This window comes from Artemia franciscana, chromosome 10 (assembly GCF_032884065.1).
Source record: "Artemia franciscana chromosome 10, ASM3288406v1, whole genome shotgun sequence".
Taxonomy (NCBI): Eukaryota; Metazoa; Arthropoda; class Branchiopoda; order Anostraca; family Artemiidae; genus Artemia; species Artemia franciscana.
In genome coordinates, this window is record NC_088872.1 from 1,003,814 (window position 1) to 1,026,109 (window position 22,296).

General features: G+C 35.0%; 1 protein-coding gene across 1 annotated transcript in view; it reads right to left on the bottom strand.

Moving 5' to 3' along the window:
• Positions 1-22,296, bottom strand: part of LOC136031637 (phenylalanine--tRNA ligase beta subunit-like) — a 69,662-nt gene that overhangs the window by 10,275 nt on the left and 37,091 nt on the right. Inside the window, exons 8-10 of the mRNA XM_065711280.1 lie at positions 21,202-21,377; positions 11,169-11,376; positions 8,407-8,487 (exon numbers count right to left, since the gene is read on the bottom strand). Of these exons, the coding sequence (XP_065567352.1) occupies positions 8,407-8,487; positions 11,169-11,376; positions 21,202-21,377 (465 nt within the window). The remainder of the gene's footprint in view (positions 1-8,406; positions 8,488-11,168; positions 11,377-21,201; positions 21,378-22,296) is intronic.

Genomic DNA, 22,296 nt, shown 5'->3' on the forward strand with positions numbered 1-22,296 from the left:
AAATAAATAATAAGTTGAATTATTGAATAAATTAATTAAATAAATAATAATACAATATATTAAATCAAATAAATAATAATAGAAACGTGCTTATTAGTAAATAAATAATAATAAGCTAAATAAACAATAGTTAAAACGTACTTTCAAGTTTGTACGAGTGTAAAGCTTAAAAATACTGAAAGTCAGCCGTTCTGAGACCAAATGTTAAATTAGCGAAATAAACAAGTTCGCTAACTGAAATATAATCTTTGACAATACTTGGTTTTGATATTAATACACAACATATTTGGTCGAAAAATAGTCACGATGTTATAGCGTTAGCTTATGTGCTTTAGTACAACTAATAAAGTTAAACACATATTAGTAAGACATGGTCAGATTACCGTCTTAAATAACAATTGGCACTCCATCCCAAGACATTAATTTGTCTATTTTATTAGCAATTTATTGTCAGTACTCGGTGATTTGACTGCTATAGAAACAATTTTGCCAAAAAGAATAAATTTTCTGAGATTCTGAGGATTCAGGGGGTTAGAACAGCTTCAGAAGTCGATGATAAGAGGGCCAAGTCACATTAAGAATGAAAAACGATGAAAAGGTGATGTTACAAAAAGAAAAAATTGAGAGAATGATTAGCTTCACTTACTAAAGTATTTTGATTCGTAGAGATGGTGGATGCATCGAAGATTCAAAATGTAGAGTTTTGTTGCGGTTGAAGAAGAAAATTGAAGAATAAGAGTCAAGCCTAAGGACTAACATTGTCTTGCTCTTGTTTTCCCTTAAAAAGTCCTGAAATTTCGTCCTTATTTCCTAACCTTTCCCTGATATAAAGCAGATGTAATCCCTTTGACTACTTGGATACATATAGTGTCTTTTGATTTGGTGCAACGTCGCCTCAAGCATTCTGTGAACCTTAAATCTAAATATCCTTAGTCGTTCCCAAAATGTTACCGATACGCCCTTTTGGCAACCTGGAATAAATTAGTGTCTTTCGTCCCCACCAATATGCTCAGAAATTTCAACTTAATGCCATTTAACTGTTCCTTGTAAATTGCGGATGTGCCCTTTATACAATCTGAATATATGGAAGCCAATGATAGTAGCGGGGAAGCATGAGTCTCAGACTTTGTGGGGTTGGACATGCATAGGAAGACGAAATGCATAGGACAGAGGATTTTGTAAAACATACAATTGTAAAACTTAATCAAACATTAATATGTAGGAAAAAGTGGTTCGCGAGAATGAAATCTTAATGAAACAATAGTAATTTTTAGAACTACAATAAAAGAAAAGTCAAGACAATTAAGGAAAGAAGACAGAAAAAATATTGTTATGGAAAGGAAGCTGAGACATTTTATGAAGGATGGATAAAACTCAGCCAAAAATAGTCTCCACGTATTTAAACTTGCACTCAATTGAATGGTATCTAGGCATCTGACCTATCTAAAAAAAATGTTTCGTATGAGGGGGGGGGGGCACCTCCTACCTCCATATCAGCTTTTTACACTTATGGTGTAGTTTTTAGGAAACATTTATGAGTACAATAAATGGGGTTAATGGGTAATTGGAAGTCTTTAATTTACAAATTGCCTTTCAAAATTTAAGAGCAGAAAATTTTATTGTTTAAATTTGTTCAACTTTTTTTTTATTCACGAGTATTGTTTTCATTTGTCAAAACATTAAAAACGCACCAAAAAATATATCTTAAGTTAAACTATGGCTTACACATAAGAATAGTGTTACTTGTCCACTCCCGTCTCTCTCAAAACCTCTAAACAGCTTGAGTGTCGGGTGCATTTTATTGAAAACAATATGCATCTCAAGTATTGCGGTTTTTATCAAACAGTTCGTGGTAACGAACTGTAGTAAGGAGCGACCCGGCTCAATAGTAAACGAAAATCTAAAAAATGGAATTTTGATACCGATAGTTACATCAAAAGAATCGCATTTTAATGCTGATTTTAATTTCATCAAGTTTAGTCTAACCCATCAAGAGTTACGAGCCTGAGAAAATTTGCCTTATTTTAGAAAATAGGGGGAAACACCCCCTAAAAGTCATAGCATCTTAACGAAGATCACACCATCAGATTCAGCATATCAGAGAACCTTACTGTAGAAGTTTCAAGCTCCTATCTACAAAAATGTTGAATTTTGTATTTTTTGCCAGAAGGCAGATCACAGATGCGTGTTTATTTGTTTTTTTTTCCCAGGGGTGATCGTATCGATCCAGTTGTCCTAGAATGTTGCGAGAGGGCTCATTCTAACGGAAATGAAAAGTTCTTGTGCCCTTTTAAGTGACCAAAAAAATTAGAGGGCACCTAGGCCCCCTCCCACGCTAATTATTTTCCCAAAGTCAACGGATCAAAATTATGAGATAGCCATTTTACTCAGCGTAGTCGAAAAACCTTATAACTATGTCTTTGGGGACCACTTACTCCCCCACAGTCCCCGTGGGAGGGGCTACAAGTTACAAACTTTGACCAGTGCTTACATATAGTAATGGTTATTGGGAAGTGTACAGACGTTTTCAGGGGGATATTTTGGTTGGGGCAGGGGTTGAGAAGAGGTGGGTATGTTGGGGGATATATTTGGGGAACTTTCCATCGAGGACTTTGTCATGAGGAAGAAAATTTCCATGAAGGGAGCGCAGGACTTTCTAGCATTATTAAAAAAAACACAATGAAAAAATAAATATGAAAAAGTTTTTTTCAACTGGAAGTAAGGAGCAGCATTAAAACTTAAACCGAACAGAAATTATTACGCATATGAGGGGCTCACCTCCTCCTAATACTTCGCTCTTTACGCTAAAGTATTTTTAGTAATTTCAACTATTTATTCTACGGCTTTTTTGATTCAGGGGTCATTCTTAATGAATTGGGACAAAATTTAAGGTTTAGTATAAAGGGCGAGGTACTGACGAGGGGGTGAACCCCCTCATGTATGTAATAAAAACATGAGAATACAAAAGCTCGTTACGTAAGCTAATTTATAAGTTGCGTATATCTTTTACTAATAAAAACATTCGCAAAAAATTAAAAGTTCTAGTTTCCTTTTTAAGTAAAAAAATCGGAGGGCAACTAGGCTTCCTCCCCCACTCCTTTTTTTCTCAAAATCATTCGATCAAAACTATGAGAAAGCCATTGAGCCAAAAAAAAAAAAAATAAAAAAAAAGAAGAAAAAAAAAATGCAAATTTGGTTTTAATTATTCCTCAGCGGAGAGCCAAAATCAAAACATGCATTGATTCAAAAACGTTCAGAAATTAAATAAATAAAAAACAAGTTTTTTTAACTGAAAGTAAGGAACGACATTAAAACTTAAAACGAACAGAAATTACTTCGTATATGAAAGGGGCTGCTTCCTCATCAACGCCCAGCTCTTTACGCTAAAGTTTTTTACTGTTTTAAAAAGCAGAGTTGAGAGAAAGAGCCAAACTTTAGCGTAAAGACCGGGCCGTTGATGAGGAAGCAGCCCCTTTCATATACGAAGTAATTTCTGTTCGCTTTAAGTTTTATGTCGCTCCTTACTTTCAGTTAAAAAAAACTTGTTTTTTTTTTTATTTAATTTTCTATCAAAACACCAACACATGTACACACAAAAATCAACAAAATAACTAAGATTGCTAAAAAAAAATCTAATAAAAGCAGACTGATTCGTTTTATGTTTGACGTATTTATACATTGTAATTTCTGTTCGTTTTTCGCTTGAATTATCACATAAAACTCTTTATACTCATCTTTTGTTTAGTTTAGCTCTTTTCTTTTCTTTCATAAACTTAAAAGTTTTGTTTTAATTAGTATCTGATCGCTTTTAATTGGCATTGTTTGTTTCGATTAGCTAGTAAAAGGGAATATTTTAATTTTTTTCGGTTTTCTGCTTCATAATTGAGATTATGCCTTCCTACTTATGGTTTGAAAAAAAATGCAAGTTTTTATAACAGTTTTCAAAAAAATTTTAAATGGATTGGGGGGAAGGAGGGAAATATACTTTAACTACATTGAAAATCTATTTTTGACCTATAATTTTGACCTTCTACGGGGTTGAAGACATCTTTACCCCCATCCTCTTATAACCTAGAATATAGACAAATATTAATTGACCAATTCTTATAATTTAGATGAATACACCAATAATCTTGATCTATTTGTTCATTTCAAGTACTAGTTTGTTTAAATAAATGCATTTTGATCACACTTAGTAAAAAAGGTTCTTTTCGTTAAAAAGAAAAGAAAATGATAATAAAAACAGGACGCCAGGAATCAATGCAACAAGGTTTATTTCCCGAATTTTAATTGAGATATCTTCATGGCCTCAATTTTTAGAGCACATCAAAATATAATGCATAAGCCGTTGATTTCCCTTCCTGAAATTCTGTAGAGATGGTACTTTGAAAACCTGGATAAATTTATTGTCTGTGTTAGCTCTACCCTTTCCTCAAGCCACAATTCAGCATCCACTTGCTCCCTCCCCCCAACATTCTTTAGAAGTTTCATCTAATATCTAAAACCACTCTTGAGATATTTCATTTACAATATATTGACAACATGGCAGCACATAGTGCCTTTGATCTATCTAGATACTTAAATATGAATACATTCCAAGTCTCATACGAGCTTAAAGTACAACGTTATTAATGTATATGAGACGAAAATGATTGGACCTTCCCCGGATACCCAGCGCTAAATTTGAATACCCTTATCCAAAGCTCTTTTTCTCAAAAAAAAAAAAAAAAAACGGTCCCCAGAGAGGAACTGGCTACCTTCCAAAAACCAAAAACTTGCAACTTCGTCACCCAGGTCGTTCTCCAAGACATTGCAGATATGCTATTTCAAAGACCCGAATAAAGATAGTTGCTTCTGATTAACCTCCAACCCAACCCACAAGTCAAAATTATAAATCAACTTAACCATCTAATTCTTGCTCATAGTTTCAACTAGATGCCTTCGATCACTCCCAAGATATTGTAGATAATTTAACGAATAGGTGTATAAAACCACTTTTGAACTACCCAGGTGCTAGTTTCGTTTCCAGAGAACAAATTTTGGACAAATCTGCTAATCTCGTCCAAGGCAATGATCCATATGAGATAACTCGACATACAACTAATCAGAAACTAAGAGTCTTTATCTTATTTTGAAACTCCTCCCCTCCCAATAAATTGTATGCAATTTTCAAGCTAAATTTCCATTAAACATTGGACAACCTGCATAATTTACGACCCTAGTTCCAGGGGTTGTGGCAGCAGTCATGTCATCCCTAGAGATAAATTTAATAAACCTTTAAATTATTCTAAACAAAATGGCTATCCAAAATTTTGATCGTATGTCTTCAGGGTTGTGAAGGCCGGGTAGGGAAAAAAGGCCGGAGGGGGACTGGCTGCTCTTCAAAACCGAAAAGTTTCAATAAAGTTAGCCATTCCTGAGACATTACAGTACAGATACGTTCTTTTGACAATCTGGATGCAGCTACAATCTTTCCATTTAGTTCCATATTCTCTGAAACCCGCAACTTAATACCCTTAGCCGTTCCTTGGAAACCGCATATACATCCCTTTGACAACCTAGACGCAAACAGTGTCTTTTGATTAACTCAAAAATTCCTTCAAATGACCTGAAAGTTCCCAATTAATACACTTAGCAATTCCTGAGACATAAAAGATACGCCCTTTGACAACAGGGATACAAATAGTGGATTTCACTTTAATTCAATATTACCCTCAACCTGGCCCAAATGTTTCGATTTAACACCCTTAGCCTCCAAAGATATTGCAGATACGCCTTTTAAAAACCTGGATGCACGTAGTATATTATTTGGCAAACGCCTTTTGCCTGATTAAGTTTAACATCTCCGCCAAAATCCCTGGAAGTTCCAACTTAATACCCTCAGCTTTTTTGAGCCCCCTGGATCAAACATGCCCCCTTTTCTCAATAATGAACCTGTATGTAAAGAACGGGCAACTTTCAAAATTCGTAGTCCTAGCCCAAGGGGCTCAAGATTTCCCCGGAGACACGTTTATTGAACTTATTGAGTGTTTTTTACATAATGGCTATCTCAGAATTTTGATGGGATGTCCTTGGGAATTCAGGAGAAGAGGGCAACCCCCATCACATATAAAATAATTTCTATTTAGTTAATCACTAGTATAGCTTTATTATAATGACCAGGGGTTGAGGCAGAGGAACCCCACTCGCTTGATAAAAAGTTAAGTCTATTTTAAAGTTCAATGGTGCTCTTTATAGTCATTTGATAAAAACTTGTTTTTTTTTCATTTAATCACATAAGGGGTTGACCCAACCCTCATTGTCATTTTTCTTTTTTCCCACTATATTGATTTATATATCATGTAATTAGTATTTTTGTACTATTGTATTCTCCTTATCCCACCCCCAACGAATTAAAGAAAGAAAAAATGAAACGAAATGAAGTTTTCAGTTAAAATCTTTCTGATATCATGACATTTCATTACAGTAAATTGATAGTTATAAAATTGAACCACAGTTCGTTACCACAGTTCGTGGTAACGAACTGTAGTAAGGAGCGACCCGGCTCAATAGTAACCGGAACTCTAAAAAATGGAAATTTGATACCAATAGTTATATCAAAAGAATCGTATTTTAATACTGATTTTAGATATACAAGTTTCATCAAGATCAGTTATACCCATCAAAAGTTACGAGCCTGAGCAAATTTGCCTCATTTTAGAAAATAGGGGGAAACACCCCTAAAAGTCATACAATCTTAACGAAAATCCCACCATCAGATTCAGCGTATCAGAGAACCTTGTTATAGAAGTTTCACGCTCCTATCTACAAAAATGTGGAATTTCGCAATTTTGCCAGGAGACAGATCACGGATGCGTGTTTATTTGTTTTTTTTTTGTTGTTATTTTCCAGGGGTGATCGTATCGACTGTGTGGCCCTAGAATGTCGCGAGAGGGCTCATTATAACGGAAATTAAAAGTTCTAGTGCTCTTTTTAAGTAACCAAAAAAATTGGAGGGCTCCTAGGCCCCCTCCCACACTTATTTTTTCCCAAAAGTCACCGGATCAAAATTCTGAAATAGCCATTTTATTCACCATTGTCGATAACTATGTCGATAAACCTAATAACTATGTCTTTAGGGACGACTTACTCCCCCGCAGTTCCAGTGGGAGGGGCTACAAGTTACAAACTTTGACCTGTGTTTACATATAGTAATGGTTACTGGTAAGTGTACAGACGTTTTCAGGGGGATTTTTTTGGTTTAGGGGGGAGATTTTAGGGGGGGGGGTTACATGAGAGGATATTTCCATGGAGAAACTTCTCATGGGGGAAGAAAATTTCAATGAAGGGGGCGCATGATTTTCTAGCATTATTTGAAAAAATAATGCAAAAATAAATATGAAAAGTTTTTTCTACTGAAATTAAGGAGCAGTTTTAAACCTAAAACGAACCAAAATTATTACGCATATGAGGGGTTTACCTCCTCATTATACCTCACTCTTTACGCTGAAGTATTTTTAGTAATTTTAACTATTTATTCTACGGCCTTTGTGATTCAGGGGTCATTCTTAAGGAATTGGGACAAAATCTATGCTTTAGTGTAAAGAGCGAGGTATCGACGAGGGTTGAACCCCTTCATATACCCAATAAAAACATACGAATATAGAAGTTCGTTACGTAAGTTAATTCGTAAGTTACGTTTATTTTTTACCAATGAAAACGTTTGTAAAAAATTAAAAGCTCTAGTTGCTTTTTTAAGTAATCAAAAACTTGGGGGGCAACTAGGCCTCCTCTCTCGCTCCTTTTTTCTCAAAATCTTCCGATTAATTGCAATTAATTAATATGCAAATTTCGCTTTAATTATTTATGTGCGGAGAGCGAAGATCAAAACATGCATTATTTCAAAAACGTCCAGAAATTAAATAAGAAAAACAATTTTTTCGGTTCGTTTTAAGTTTTAATGTTGCTCCTTACTTTCATTTAAAAAAACCTGTTTTTCTTATTTAATACAATACAAGAAGTCATGATTCCTGATAGAGGATTATGTACCGCATTATCATAAATAGTCAGAAAAGTGATAGCTCCTTGCTTAATTCCTAGACTAACATTAATTTCACGAGGACTCACTGAGTTACCGATCTTTAACAAAACTTTAAGGTTTAAAAAAAAAAAAAAGTGGCACAGCTACATCAGGGGGAACCATAGAAGCTTCACACAGAGATGATATACCACTGTCAAATACTGCAGGTACTTTATTCCAAGGAATTTTCATTAAAACCAGCTTCAGTCATTTTTTTTTCCAAATAATATTGATCAAGACAAAGAGTATATGTACCGCGAATTACTCTAACTAAAAAGAAACCGAAGTTTGAAATAAAGTAGGCTAAGGTGATAAAATAAGGAAGATATAAAATTATGAAGTCTTACCAAAGTATAAGTGACAGTCTCGGTAAAACAAGCTTCGGCAAGGGAGCGTCGCAACATGATCGTCAACTCATTAAGAGGATTCTAGAAAGCAAGAAAATGTGTATTTACAATAGCTAAAATCCCATAAGAATGAAAGTGGATCAGAAAAAAAAGGACGTGGAAAAAAATAAGGACAAAGTAAGGTATAGATGAAAGCCAGTATCAATTAGTTGAATTACCAGATGGCAGGCTTAGCTTTTGAAGACCAACCGACGGGGTAAACAAAACAAAGTCTCCAATCATTAAACGGTAATGCACAAAGAGCCCAAAGCCTTTTTTCTATCAAAAATCTGTTCATGCTAATAAAAAAAAAAGCAAAAGATGGGGCGGAAGAAATAACAGACCCATCATTTAATTTGCGTTTTTTTTCATTTTCATTATCAAACGAGTTTGAAGGGTTTCTTCGGAACAATTAGTAAGGAATGGAAGGCGGAATGTTCACCATTCCTTTGGCCTGAGGTGTTTTGGCACAGGACGTAGACTGCAGTAGCCTAGTAGAACCACGACTAGATCCAAACAACAGATATGTGTTTAAAGACGTTCTATTAATAGACTCAAAAACTACGAGAAATTACAGTAGGATAATATTGAATCCTATTAAATATTACACCGATTGTTACATATTCAATATTCTGGAATATTAATAGAAATACGGAATATTACACATTAACAATATATATATATATATATATATATATATATATATATATATATATATATATATATATATAAATAAAACAAAGGAGCACTACATTGATATTACTCGCCGTTTTCGAGACACTGCACGAAGAAAAAGACCCAAGTTTAGAGAGTCTGGTAGTTGGAAATCGCATCACGATAATGCACCAGCCCATTCAGCCCATGTTGTACAGCAGTTTTTGGCCAAACATGGTATCCCAGTTGTTTCTCAACCCCCTTATTCATCGGACCTACCTCCATCTATTTTTTTTATTCTCAAATGTAAAAATGGCACTTGAGAGTAAACGTAATCAAGATGTAGACGAAATATGAAAGATTTGATTTAAATTAATATTTAAATCTTTGTTGGTTGGTGAGTGTGACCCCACAGCATGGATATGGTATGTAGTTGCTGACCCTGTAGTATTATTTTTTTTCTTTTTTTTCTTTACTCTCTGTTTTTTCTTTCTTATTATAGTGAATTTAAAAGATGCTACATGAATGTGTTTTTTACCTGATTCACCTCACGTCAACCGTTTGGTTTTGGGTGAATCATATTGGTTTTTATATGTACATTGTTGTTAAAGTTAAATAAATACATCAATATCAAAATAAAACGAAATGCGACAGAGCAGCTACGAAGAGTTGCGAATTACCGTATAATGTTGAGAAGTTGCAGGAATATATTATCCATTCCTATACTAGCTGGCTGGAAATGCTTTTCAAAAGGGGCACATATTTTAGTAATTGTGCAGTTCAGGGGCACTTTGAAGCAAACCTTAAAAAAATTTCAAAAAATTTTTAAAACAATTATAAATACTAACTTCTCTCATTGCTGAAGATGCATTGTTCTATTAAAAAAAACGGTATTTACTAATAAATCATTTATTAATGTTTATTTTGTTTCGCTTTACAGATACAACAATGAATTGCAAATTGTTTTGCATTCAGGCCTAAAATCGAGGAAAGAAGTCTATTTAACGTAAATAAAAATATAAAAGAGCGCTTTAGAAGCTTGATTTAGCAAAACAGGGCCTAAATATTTGCGAATTATTTCAAGAGACGCTAGCCTATAGCTGAGGAACTGTCGCTTAGATTTTCTAATTAATCAAAATGGTAAAGTTGACCATCAATTAAGCTGACAAAAAAAGGAACTAAATACTTATGAAGTAATGAATCTTTATAAACAAATCTATATTCAAGAAGCAGTAGGCCTATATTACAATCAATTCAGCTCACATACAAAAGTATCTAATTATCAATAAAGTACTATATGTATAGACGAGGAGCTGTAGCCCTTTATTTTCTTACTGATCACACTGGTTAAATTAATTTCGAAAGGGCATAGACGTTTATGAAGTACCCAAAGAGATACCAAATCTATATTCTAGAAGCAGTAGTCCTAGATTATAATAAATTAAGCTGACAAACAAAAGTACCTAACTATCTATAAAGTAATCAAAGTGATACTATATGTATGGGCGAGGAACTGCGGCCCTTTATTTTCTTACTGATCACACTGATTAAATCAATTACAAAAGGGCTTAGACATTTATGAAGTACCCAAAGAGATACCAAATCTATATCCTAGAAGCAGTAGTCCTAGATTATAATCAATTAAGCTGACAAACAAAAGTACCTAACTATCTATAAAGTAATCAAAGTGAACTAGGTGTATAGGCGAGGAGCTGTAGCCCTTTATTTCCTTACTGATCACACTGGCTAGTTAAATCAATTACAAAAAGGCATTGATATTTATGAAGCCCCCAAAGAGATACAAGGAGCTGTAGCACTCTATTTTCTAACTGGTTAATTTAAAAATCAATTGGAAATAGTTAATGAATTGTCTGTCAGTCAATCTCTCAAGAAATTGACTATAACCATTTAGTTTCTACAGGGCTGATGTTACAAGGAAATCAAATCAGAAAAAAAATAATAACAAACCTGTTGAGCAATAGTGACAATTTTAGGTAGGAATGATTCTTGGTAGGGAATTCTGGTGGATTGATGTGACAAGGAAATCAGAAGAAGAAAAGATTACAAACCTGCTGAGCAATAGTGACAATTTTAGGTGAAGTCTTTTCAATATTGTCATAGCCGTGAACTATAGCCGCATCCTCATATATATCTACTGGATGAATAATGTCATGTCTTGTTGGGGGGATTATAACATTAATATCAAGTGTACCTTCAATCTTTTCCGACTGCAAGCCCATGGCGCTTAAATATGATGCAATGGTCTCAACGGATTCACTGAAACAAAGGAACAATTTAAGACAACGAGCAGAGAAAAAGTGTAAAAAAGACAAGAATATATCCAAAGTAGTCAAACTTATCGGCTATTGATGTAAAAAAAGAAAGAAATCAATAATGGAAATATTTTAAATGTTCTAATGAGTTACCAAACTGGTAAAACAAAATTGATTATGCATAATTGACTGAGCGCTAGAACAGATGACAGTTTTGTGTTCTTCTGACTTATTTAATCATTATTAACTTCCATAATTAGCAGTTATGCCTCACCATCACTAATGTAGTTCATGATATCCGTTGAAAGTGACTTGTAGTTATTTTAGTTCGTCCCTAACTTTTTGTTTTACTCCTTATTTTTATTATCAAATATCACTATAAAGTAGTTTCAGCAATAAATCTTCTCAGGTAAACACTCCTCCTTCAATCTATCATCTTTTAAGTGTCCGTTTTAGCCCCTTGAAACAAAATCTTCAGAGGTCTTTCATTTCAACTGTTTACTTATCGATGGGACAAGCCAAATGTACTAATTCGGGAAAATCTAGGGGATGATGCAGTGATTTTTATTTATGATTTATTTATGATCATATTTATGAAGATACAAAAAAAAGGATTTTTGCATAGTCCCGAGGTAGTTTTGCTTAGAAATGAAATGAAATACGAAAATAAAAGCATTTTTGGAAATCTGGGAACTGGGCAATTATACTCCTCCGCCTATTTGTGCCTCAGTGTGGAACACGCCAAAAAATTAATTAAACTGATACAAGCCTAAAAAGCAACTAAGATCGGCCTTATCAAAAGATAAAAGCATGCTGTCTGTTAAAACAGCTAAATTACAATTTTACTGATTTTTTCAAGAATCTAGTGATCTTTTTTCGTCTGGCAACCCTGGTTCTGGTGCTATAGCTTCAACGTATTTTAGATGCTAACTATATTCTCAGTAAATAATAAACTTTTTTAGCGTCAAGAAAGCATTAGTGAGGCAGCGGCCCATTGTATAAAAGATAGTTTCTGTTCATTCCTTGCTTTTTTTTTTTTAAATCTTCTTTTTTTTTCACAGTACCATTTACTGCCATTTTATTATCGTATTGAAGATTAATTTAAATATGAGAGTATTGGCTGCCTTTCTCAGCTCCCCTCCATTTCCTTAAAGAGAAATAATAAGCTTTATCTGTATAGCAAGATTTATCTGTAGAAACTGCAAGATAAGTTGAAAGCGAATGGGGGGGGGGACTTTCCTTCTATTCTAAGAATTTGATACTTTAATTCTGACGAATAAATGATTATCATTCTTCATTTGAGTGAAAAAATTTTAGCAATACATCATTCTTTTTCTTTTTAGATTAAAGTGATTAAAACATTTCACAGGGGCTTAGACTTGAATTTTCAAAGTTAAGAGTGTGTTGACCGCCGCATGAAGACTCTCCTGTACAGCCTCCCCCTCCCCAAGGGACCTAGTTGCGTGAACCGATGAGCAATATCATTCCTTAGTTAGACGTTAATTAAGCGAAGTTTTAGAAACGTCAGACGTTTAGACGTTATTTAGTTAGACGTTTAGACGTTATTAGACGTTATTAATATAACATGTGGCAGCACAGTGGATTGAGCAATACAGGACCCGGGGGTCGATTCCACTGATGCAAGGTTGCTACCAGGCTCTTTCTCTTTGACTCTTTCTCTTACCTCTACTTTTTAAAACAGTAAGGAACTTTAGCGTAAAGAGCGGGGCGTTGAGGAAGAAAAGCCTCTTTCATATACGGAGTAATTTCTGTTCGTTTTAAGTTTTAATGTCGCTCCTTACTTTCATTTTAAAAAAACTTGTTTTTTTTTTATTTAGTTTCTGGAAGTTTTTCAATTAATGCATGTTTTGATCTTGGCTCTCGGCAAATAATTAATTAAAACAAAATTTGCATATTAATCAATTGCAATTATCGGGAGACTTTGAGAAAAAAGGAGTGAAGGAGGAGGCCCAGTTCCCCTCTAATTTTTTGATTACTTAAAAAGGCAAGTAGAACTTTTAATTTTTTACAAACGTTTTCATTGGTAAATATTATACGTAACTTACAAATTAACTTACGTAACGAACTTCTATATTCGTATGCTTTATTGCGTATATGAGAGGGTTCAACCCTCGTCGATACCTCGCTCTTATAACTCTGAGTTATAACGAGGAGATAAACCCCTCATATGCGTAATAATTTTTGTTTGTTTTAAGTTTTAATGCTGCTCCTTACTTTCAGTAGAAAAAACTTTTCATATTTATTTTTTCATTGTTTATTCAAATAATGCAAGAAAATCCCGCGCCCCTTCATTGAAATTCTCTTCCCACATGAAAAGTTCCTCCATGGAAATATCCTCCCACGTAACCCCCCCTCAACTCTCTCCCCTAAACCAAAAAATCCCCCTGAAAATGTCTGTACACTTCCCAGTAACCATTACTATATGTAAACACAGGTCAAAGTTTGTAACTTGTAGCCCCTTCCACGGGGACTGCGGGGGAGTAAGTCGTCCCTAAAGATACAGTTATTAAGTTTTTTGACTATGGTGAAAAAAAGGGCTATCTCAGAATTTTGATCCGGTGACTTTTGGGGAAAATGAGCGTGGGAGAGGGCCTAGGTGCCCTCCAATTTTTTCGGTTACTTAAAAAGGCCACTAGAACTTTTCATTTCCGTTAGATTGAGCCCTCTCGCGACATTCTAGGACAACTCAGTCGATACGATCACCCCTGGAAAAAAAAAACAAAAAACAAATAAACACGCATCCGTGATCTGTCTTCTGGCAAAAAATGTGAAATTCCACATTTTTGTAGATAGGAGCTTGGAACTTCTACAATAAGGTTCTCTGATACGTTGAATCTCATGGTGTGATTTTCGTTAAGATTGTATGACTTTTAGGGGGTATTTCCCCCTATTTTCTAAAATGAGGCAAATTTTCTCAGGCTCGTAACTTTCAATGGGTATAACTGATCTTGATGAAACTTATCTATTTAAAATCAGCATTAAAATGCCATTCTTTCGATGTAACTATTGGTACCAACTATTGGTATCCATTTTTTAGAGTTTCGGTTACTATTGAGCCGGGTCGCTCCTTACTACAGTTCGTTACCACAAACTGTTTGACAATGGTCAAAGTTTGTAACTTACAGCCCCTCCTCCGGGGACTGTGGAGGATTAAGTCGTCCCCAAAGACATAGTAATTAAGTTTTTGACTAGGATGAACAGAATGACTACCTCAAAATTTTGATTAAGTGACTTTGGGGAAAAAATGTGCGTGGGAGGGGGCCTAGGTGCCCTCTAATTTTTTTGGTCACTAAAAAAGGGCACTAGAACTTTTAAATTTCGTTAGAATGAGCCCTTTCGCGACATTCTAGGACCACTGGGTTGATAAGATCACCACTGGAAAAAAAAGACAAAAAAAAAAAAAAAAAAAAAAAAAAAAAAATAAACACGCACCCACGACCAGTCTTCTGGCATAAAATACGAATTTCCATATTTCTGTAGTTAGGAGCTTGAAACTTCTAAAGTGGGGTTCTCTGATACGTTGAATGCGATGGTGTGATTTTCGTCAAGATTCTATGACTTTTAGGGGGTGTTTTCCCCTATTTTCGAAAGTAGGGCAAATTTTCTCAGGCTTGTAACTTTTGATGGGTAAGACTAAACTTAATGAAACTTATATATTTAAAATCAGATTCTTTTGATGTAACTATTGGTATCAAAGTTCCGTTTTTTGAGTTTCGGTTACTATAGAGCCGGGTCGCTCCTTACTACAGTTCGTTACCACAAACTGTTTGATAAGTAAGAAGTAACATATATAAGCAGAAAAATAATATATATTTGCCCCTGTTGTGTTTTCTATGATCAATGCTGAAAAATGTATAACTGACACACAATGAGACTTGGATTATATTTGAATTATAACGTTTCTTTGAGTTAATGTTTAATTTATATTTTATAATTTTAATGTTATATTTTAATGTTCCTTTTATTTTATATTATATATATATATATATATTTGTTTCTTTACATTTTGGCTAGCTTTGAACCTTGTATTGGAATCTTGGCTAGCAGTGGTCAACACAAGACGTTTACTTTTTCTCTAATCTCTTCCCTTGTCCGTTTTAAACCCCAACAAACTAGAAACAATTTTCTTTCTGTTCTAGTTGAGCTAGTAAAATTACTGGGGCGCCAGATAGAATTTGGAAAATGTTTTGAAGTATTTTCTTCGAAGAAACCATAATTTGTGCACGCCCATCAATAAAACTACAGGTGTCAATGGTGCTAATTCATAAAAATGATGTTAATTTTGTCATACTTAATAATGCTGAAGACTAATAAGAATTTTTGAAATCTAGAGATAGCAATTTACCACCATACCTCCCCCACCCTTCTACTAATTTGCGTTCTTGAAAATTTTAGAGGGTGGATGTTCTAAATAAGGATTTGCACGTCGTAAAATGACGCAAGTAATAAAGAAGAGTTCCTAAGTGTATTAAATAGATAAGTAAAAAAAAAAATTCAACTGAAGAAGGGAGTAACGTTATCAACTTCTTAAACATTTTATTCCAATTAAACAACCCCCACGTTTCAGAAGTTGTTCTAATAGAATTGGGACAAAAAGTTGATCCTTAGCGTAAAGAGCGATGGATCGAGGAGGAGGCAGCACCCCTCATAGATGGAATGATTTTGGTTCATTTTAAGTTTTAAAGATTTAAGTTTTAAGTCTGATTTAAATTTCTTAATTTAAGTCGAAAACTACTATTTTTATATTTAATTTCTAAAGTTGAATTTTGTCCCAATTCTTTAATAACTACTCCTGAAACACAAGGGTCCTTCAATTAGAACAGTAGGAAGTTTCTTTAAAAGTACTAAAAAACTTTAGCGTAAGGAGCCAAGTGTTGTGGAGGGGGCAATCCCCTTCACACACGTAATAATTTCTGTTCGTCTTAAGTTTTAATGTTATCACACAGTTTTAACAGCTTTTAAGTTTTAATAGCTATCACACAAACAAAAGCAACAGGACTTGGGAATCCAAAATTTGAAGAAGGAGTCTAAATATCTGAAAATCGGCAATGAAAAGCAATTTAAGTTTAATAAAGAGGTTCTTGATCACCTTGAGGAAGCAAAAGCTTCAATAGATGATGAAATAACAGTAGTCGACTGTGTTGAATCGGCTATGAAGTGTATAAAAATGAGACAAGAACATATTCAGCAAGCTAACCGGTCGTCAGGAGGTTGGCGCACAGTGAACGAATACATTAAAAATGAGTTTACTAGCGACAGTGAGGACGACAAGCGTATTGACAGAGCTGAGAGCAGGGCAGCTAAACCGATAGCAACTAATCATTTTGGTGCAGGAAACATTTCGAAAAAGCGAAAAATTGACTATGCGTCAGGACCAAGCCTGTGAGGAAATTTTTTAGGACAGTCGATGGCCCAGCAGCCGGTAATTCAGAGTCATTTCCAGTGGGCTAAAGTTCCAGGATCATGTTGGAGGTGCAGAAGACAAGGTCATCGTTAAAATTCCTGCCCAGTTTTGGCCCAAATACCACAGCCAGCGCAGGTGGAGCCAGGGACGTTGGCACAAAAGGTAGGTTCTTTATTGGCTAAAGAATTTGACGGAGAGAGGCGTAGTAGTAAACTTGCGCATAAGGTAGAAGCATGGAAGCGGATCTCTAATGTAGCTTGCAAAATTTTTAACAACGAGTATAGAATTCCATTTTTAGCTGAACCAGCTTGTAAAAAATTCAGAAATAGTAAGTGTTGAAATCGAAAATGATGAAAGAGATAGAAGAAATTGGAAAGTTATATTCATTGGGGCTTATTAGAGTGGTTGAGACTGCACCGACCGAGATAAGCCCTCTGTCGGTGGCTGTAAGCGCATCAGACAAGAAAAGATTGATTTTGGATTGTAGATATATTAGTCTTTTTATTTATACAGAAAAGCTTAAGATGGAAGATATTAGCGATCCCCTGGAGCTGTTTGAAAGAGAGGATTGGTTATTTTGTTTTGACGTAGGAAAAGCGTACCATCCCGTTCCGACTCGTGAAAAGCAGAAAACTTTTTCGGGCTTTCTATTTCTATTGAAGAGGCTGATATATTTTTCGTATATGCATGTTTAGTTTTCGGTCTCTGTACGGGACCATCAATTTTTCAAAAAATTATGACAGTAGCCGTGCGATATTGTGGGGGGACAAGGTATTGGAGTTCTTGTGTATTTTAATGAGGGGTGGGAGGAGGGAGAAGTGAAGTAGAAGCCCGTTATACGAGCATTCAAGTCAAAATGACCTGATTATGCTTGGGTTTAAAGTTAGCATTGTAAAGTCTAAATGGGTGCCTATGCAAGTGCAATCATGGTTGGGCCCTGTAATGAATATGGAAGAAGGAATATTGTATATTAAAAAAGAAAGAGTTAATAGAATGTTGTGGCATTGTATGTGGCTAAAGAAAGTAGACTCTCTTTTTGAGTCTAATCTAAGCTGTCATAAACCCTAGAGTAGCAAGAGAATTCGAGTTCCTGTGCACAAAAGGGAAGGTAAACTGTGGAAGATAAAGCCAGGAAATGCTTTTCACCGATTGGTGTTTACAGGTGTTTCGCAGACTGGTTATGGCGGAGTAGAAATAAAGAAGCAAATGCGATAGTGGGTTTGTGGTCAGATGTTGAGAGGACGTAAAGTTCAACATGGTCAGAAATGTAGGGTTTTGGAAGAGTTTTGAAGCAATTAGCTCCAAATATGCAAGATACTGTTGTTCTGATTTGTTGCGATAATAAGAGCGCAATTTCAACACCAGAGGAAGGAAGTATTAATCTCACTACTGCAAAAAGGAAGTATTAATGTAGAATTGTATGAAACGGTATTAAATATCGGACGCTTTGTGCAGGAAAATCGATAGATTCAGCAAGTACAATGGGATTCCACTTGAATTAAATTCAAGGGCTAATAATCTTAGTAGATTTGTTGATATTGACGAGTGGATGATAAAGCCGAACGTATTCCGATGTCTGAATGAAGTTTGGGGTCCGTTTGCAAAAGACAGGTATGCAAATCGAGAAAAAACTCAGTTGCCAAAATTCAATTCTAAAATAATTTGTGAATGGGGTGAAGGGATTGATGCGTTAAGTTTTCACTGGGGGAAAGAAAACAACTGGATAGTGCCCTCGCCATCTATATTAGTCAAAGTAATAGACGACATTTTGATCTGTCGAGCAAACGCAACGGTAGTGATTTCTTTTTGGAAGTCGGCGATATTTTGGGGAAAATTAGTTGATGCCGAGAATCGGTTTAATGCATTTGTGACAAGCAGTAAAGTGTTGCATAGGATTGCAGATTTGGTAATACGAGGTAAAACAATTGCACGAATGTTTGGGCCTTGTACACCATTGGAATGGTGTCAAAATATTCCTTTCCTCATGTCAGAAGCGGTTGCCAAGCCACCCTAGGAATCATCATATTCATGATCCTTGGAAAGAACTCATTTTCCCTGGAAATGGGATGTCGTATTTATTTTTCCATTTTCTTTTTCTTAAAGCTATAAATTATGTTTATTTAAAACAAAAATAGAAAAGCAGATTCGAGACTAGCAATAAGTAAAAACAATCCATAGAACTTCAGCTTACAAGCTAACTCTTTCACTTCTTCGACTTTTTTGAGATTGCTTATCAGGTCCAACTTCCTCCTTTGTATGTTCTTTTCTGTCCGCTCTTTTTTATCTGTTTCGTATTTTTTCGTTTTCTCGCATTTTCATGACACTCTCTAGTAGGAAATTGACCAAGGCAATGTCCAAGGAATCATTTGAAGCCACCCCTCTCTGAAAGAGATCGGTCTTTTGATGCCCGGCGGCAACTGTTGATGCCCTCTTTCAAGAGGGCGTCAACAGTTGCTCCTCTTTGTTTTTCAGAGGCTCGCTTTCCTTGCAATGATTCCTCAAGTCAATCTATTTCCTTTTTTTTTTGCTAAAGATGTTAACTAGGTTAAGCTCCCTTTCTTCTCTTGGTCTTGAATGCTTTATTCAGCAGCTTGGTCTGTTGCCTTGTAATGCTTTTAATTGTTTTAAAAAGTAGAATTGTGGTAAAGAGTCAAACTTTAGCGTAAAGAGCGAGGGATTGCGGAGGGGACAACCCATTTCATATACGGAGTAATTTCTGTTCGTTTTAAGTTTTAATGTCGCTCCTTACTTTCAGTTAAAAAAACTAGTTTTTTTATTTAATTTCTGAACGTTTTTGAATTAATGCATGTTTGATTTTGGCTCTCCGCACATAAATTATTGAAACGAAATTTGTATATTAATTTGTTTTTGGCTAAATGGCTTTCTCTTAGTTTTGATCAGACGATTTTGAGAAATAAGGGGTGGGGAAGGAGGCCTAGCTGCCCTCCAATTTTTCGGTTACTTAAAAAGGCTACTAGAACTTTTAATTTTTAACGAACGTTTTTGTTAGTAAAAAGTATGCGTAACTTAAGAATTAACTTACGTAACAAACTTTTATATTCTTATAATTTTATTATGTGTACGAGGGGGTTTTTACCCTCGTTAATATCTCGCTCCTTACACCAAATTGTAAGTTTTGTCCCAATTCTTTAAGAATGACCCCTGAATCAAAAAGGCTGTAGAATAGATAGTTGAAATTACTAAAAATACTTTAGCATAAAGAGCGAGGTATTTATCTCCTCTTAAATACCTCGCTCTTTATGCTAAAGTATTTTTAGAACCCCTCATATGCGTAATAATCTCTGTTCGTTTTAAATTTAAATGCTATTCCTTACTTTCAATTGAAAAAAACGTTTTCATGTTTATTTTTTCATTGTTTTTTTTATAGTAATGCTAGAAAATCCTGCGCCCTTTTCATTGAATATTTCTTCCCCCATGACATATTCCTCCAAGGAAAGATCCTCCCACATAGCCCCCTCCCATCAACCCCACCCCCCAAACCAAAAAAATCCCCCCTGAAAACGTCTGTACATTTCCCAATAACCATTACTATATGTAAACACTGGTCAAAGTTTGTAACTTGCAGCCCCTCCCCCAGGGATTGTGGGGGAGTAAGTAATTCCCAAAGACATAGTTATTATGGTTTTCGACTATGCGAAACAAAATGGCTATCTCAAAATTTTAATCCGTTGACTTTTGGAAAAAAATTAGCGTGGGACAGGGCCTAGGTGCCCTCCAATTTTTTTGATCACTTAAAAAGGGCACTAAAACTTTTCATTTCCGTAAGAATGAGCCCTCTTGCGACACTCTAAGACCACTTGGTCGATACGATGACCCCTGGGGAAAAGAAAAAAAAAACAAAAACAAACAAATAAGCACGCACCCGTGATTTGTCTTCTGGCAAAAAATACGAAATTCCACGTTATTTTAGATAGGAGCTTGAAATTTTTGCTACAGGGTTCTCTGATACGCCGAATGCGATGGTGTGATTTTCGATTCTGTGTGATTTTTGATGGTGTGATTTAAGATTCTATGACTTTTAGGGGATGTTTCCCCCTATTTTCCAAAATAAGGCAAATTTTCTCAGGCTCGTAACTTTTGATGACAAAGACTAAATTAATTGAAACTTATATATTTAGAATCAGCGTGAAAATTCCATTCTTTTGATGTATCTTTTAGCATTAAAATTCCGTTTTTTAGAGTTTCGTTTACTATTGAGCCGGGTCGCTCCTTACTACAGTTCGTTACCACGAACTGTTTGATATATGCATGTGTTTAGAATGCACGATTAGTACGAATAGTGAAAAACATATTTATGTAAGAAATATACTTTTTTTTCTAAGCATATCGTAAGCATGATCGTAAGATCATGGAAAGGTAATTAAAAGCTGAAAGTAATCAAACCTTATTCCAATAAACTTGTTTATTTTATCAGCATTCACACTTTGTTCTCGGTATTCTAACTTTGGGTAGACAACAGAAGATCCGTCATTTCTAATTATCTTGACCTTTTCAGCGGTGAATGGTTTCTTGCAATAGCCACTAAAAGCTGTGATCAAAGTATCAAGGACAATTTCAGCCTATAAAATAAAATTATAAAGCCAAATCTAAATTGCAACACACACCAGCTTACAGTCCTCACATATATGTATATAACCATCAATACTTGGCATCGTCAATTTGAACCAAGCACATTGCTTATAAAAGAGAAAATAAACTCTAATTGATTAAAATTGATGATGCCGATACGCAGCTGAGCCCACATTAAAGGGCAGATCAAACCCAATTTGTTCAAATTTTTGGACCACTGTCTTTTTGGTAAATATATCATTGTTCATATTATTGACTCACCAATAAAGAGAAGATACCACTCGATACCTTTTTTTTATGGTTTTTACGAATATAATAACGCTTCTATCGCAAATTCAAATTAAAGCATTTTTTGAGCTCTTAAAAATGACGAATTTTCAATTAAAGAATGAGTTACCGGGCGTTTTCGACAAAATAATACTACGTTTTCTCAGCGGCGTTTTCTCGGTCGTTTTCGACGAAATAATGCTACATTTTCTCAGTACCAATATTATTTATTGTTAGATTAGGTTGGGTTAGATCAAAAATTAGTTAAATTTGAATTTGTGATACCGTCTTTTTCGCCGTCGAACTGGCACTACACCACTTGAGAGCAGGGCCGTTCCAAGTGTTGGTTGCGCCCGAGGTAGAATTAATGACCTCGGGCCCTAGAACTTCAAGTCGTGACGCTTCCAGCCACGGCACCCCAGGCTACCCCCGTAAGAAGAGTCCTGCTTAGGAGTAAAAAAGAATAAGAACTAGACATAATTCTTACCAATTGTGTGTCCCTAAAAGATACATAATTATGTGAGCTATTTATAATATCCACTAGCATATTCATTCTTAGCATGGAAATAGGACTCAGTCGAAATATTTTAGTCTTTTCTATGCCAAACATCATTCAAACTAACGAGGATACCAACTTTGTAA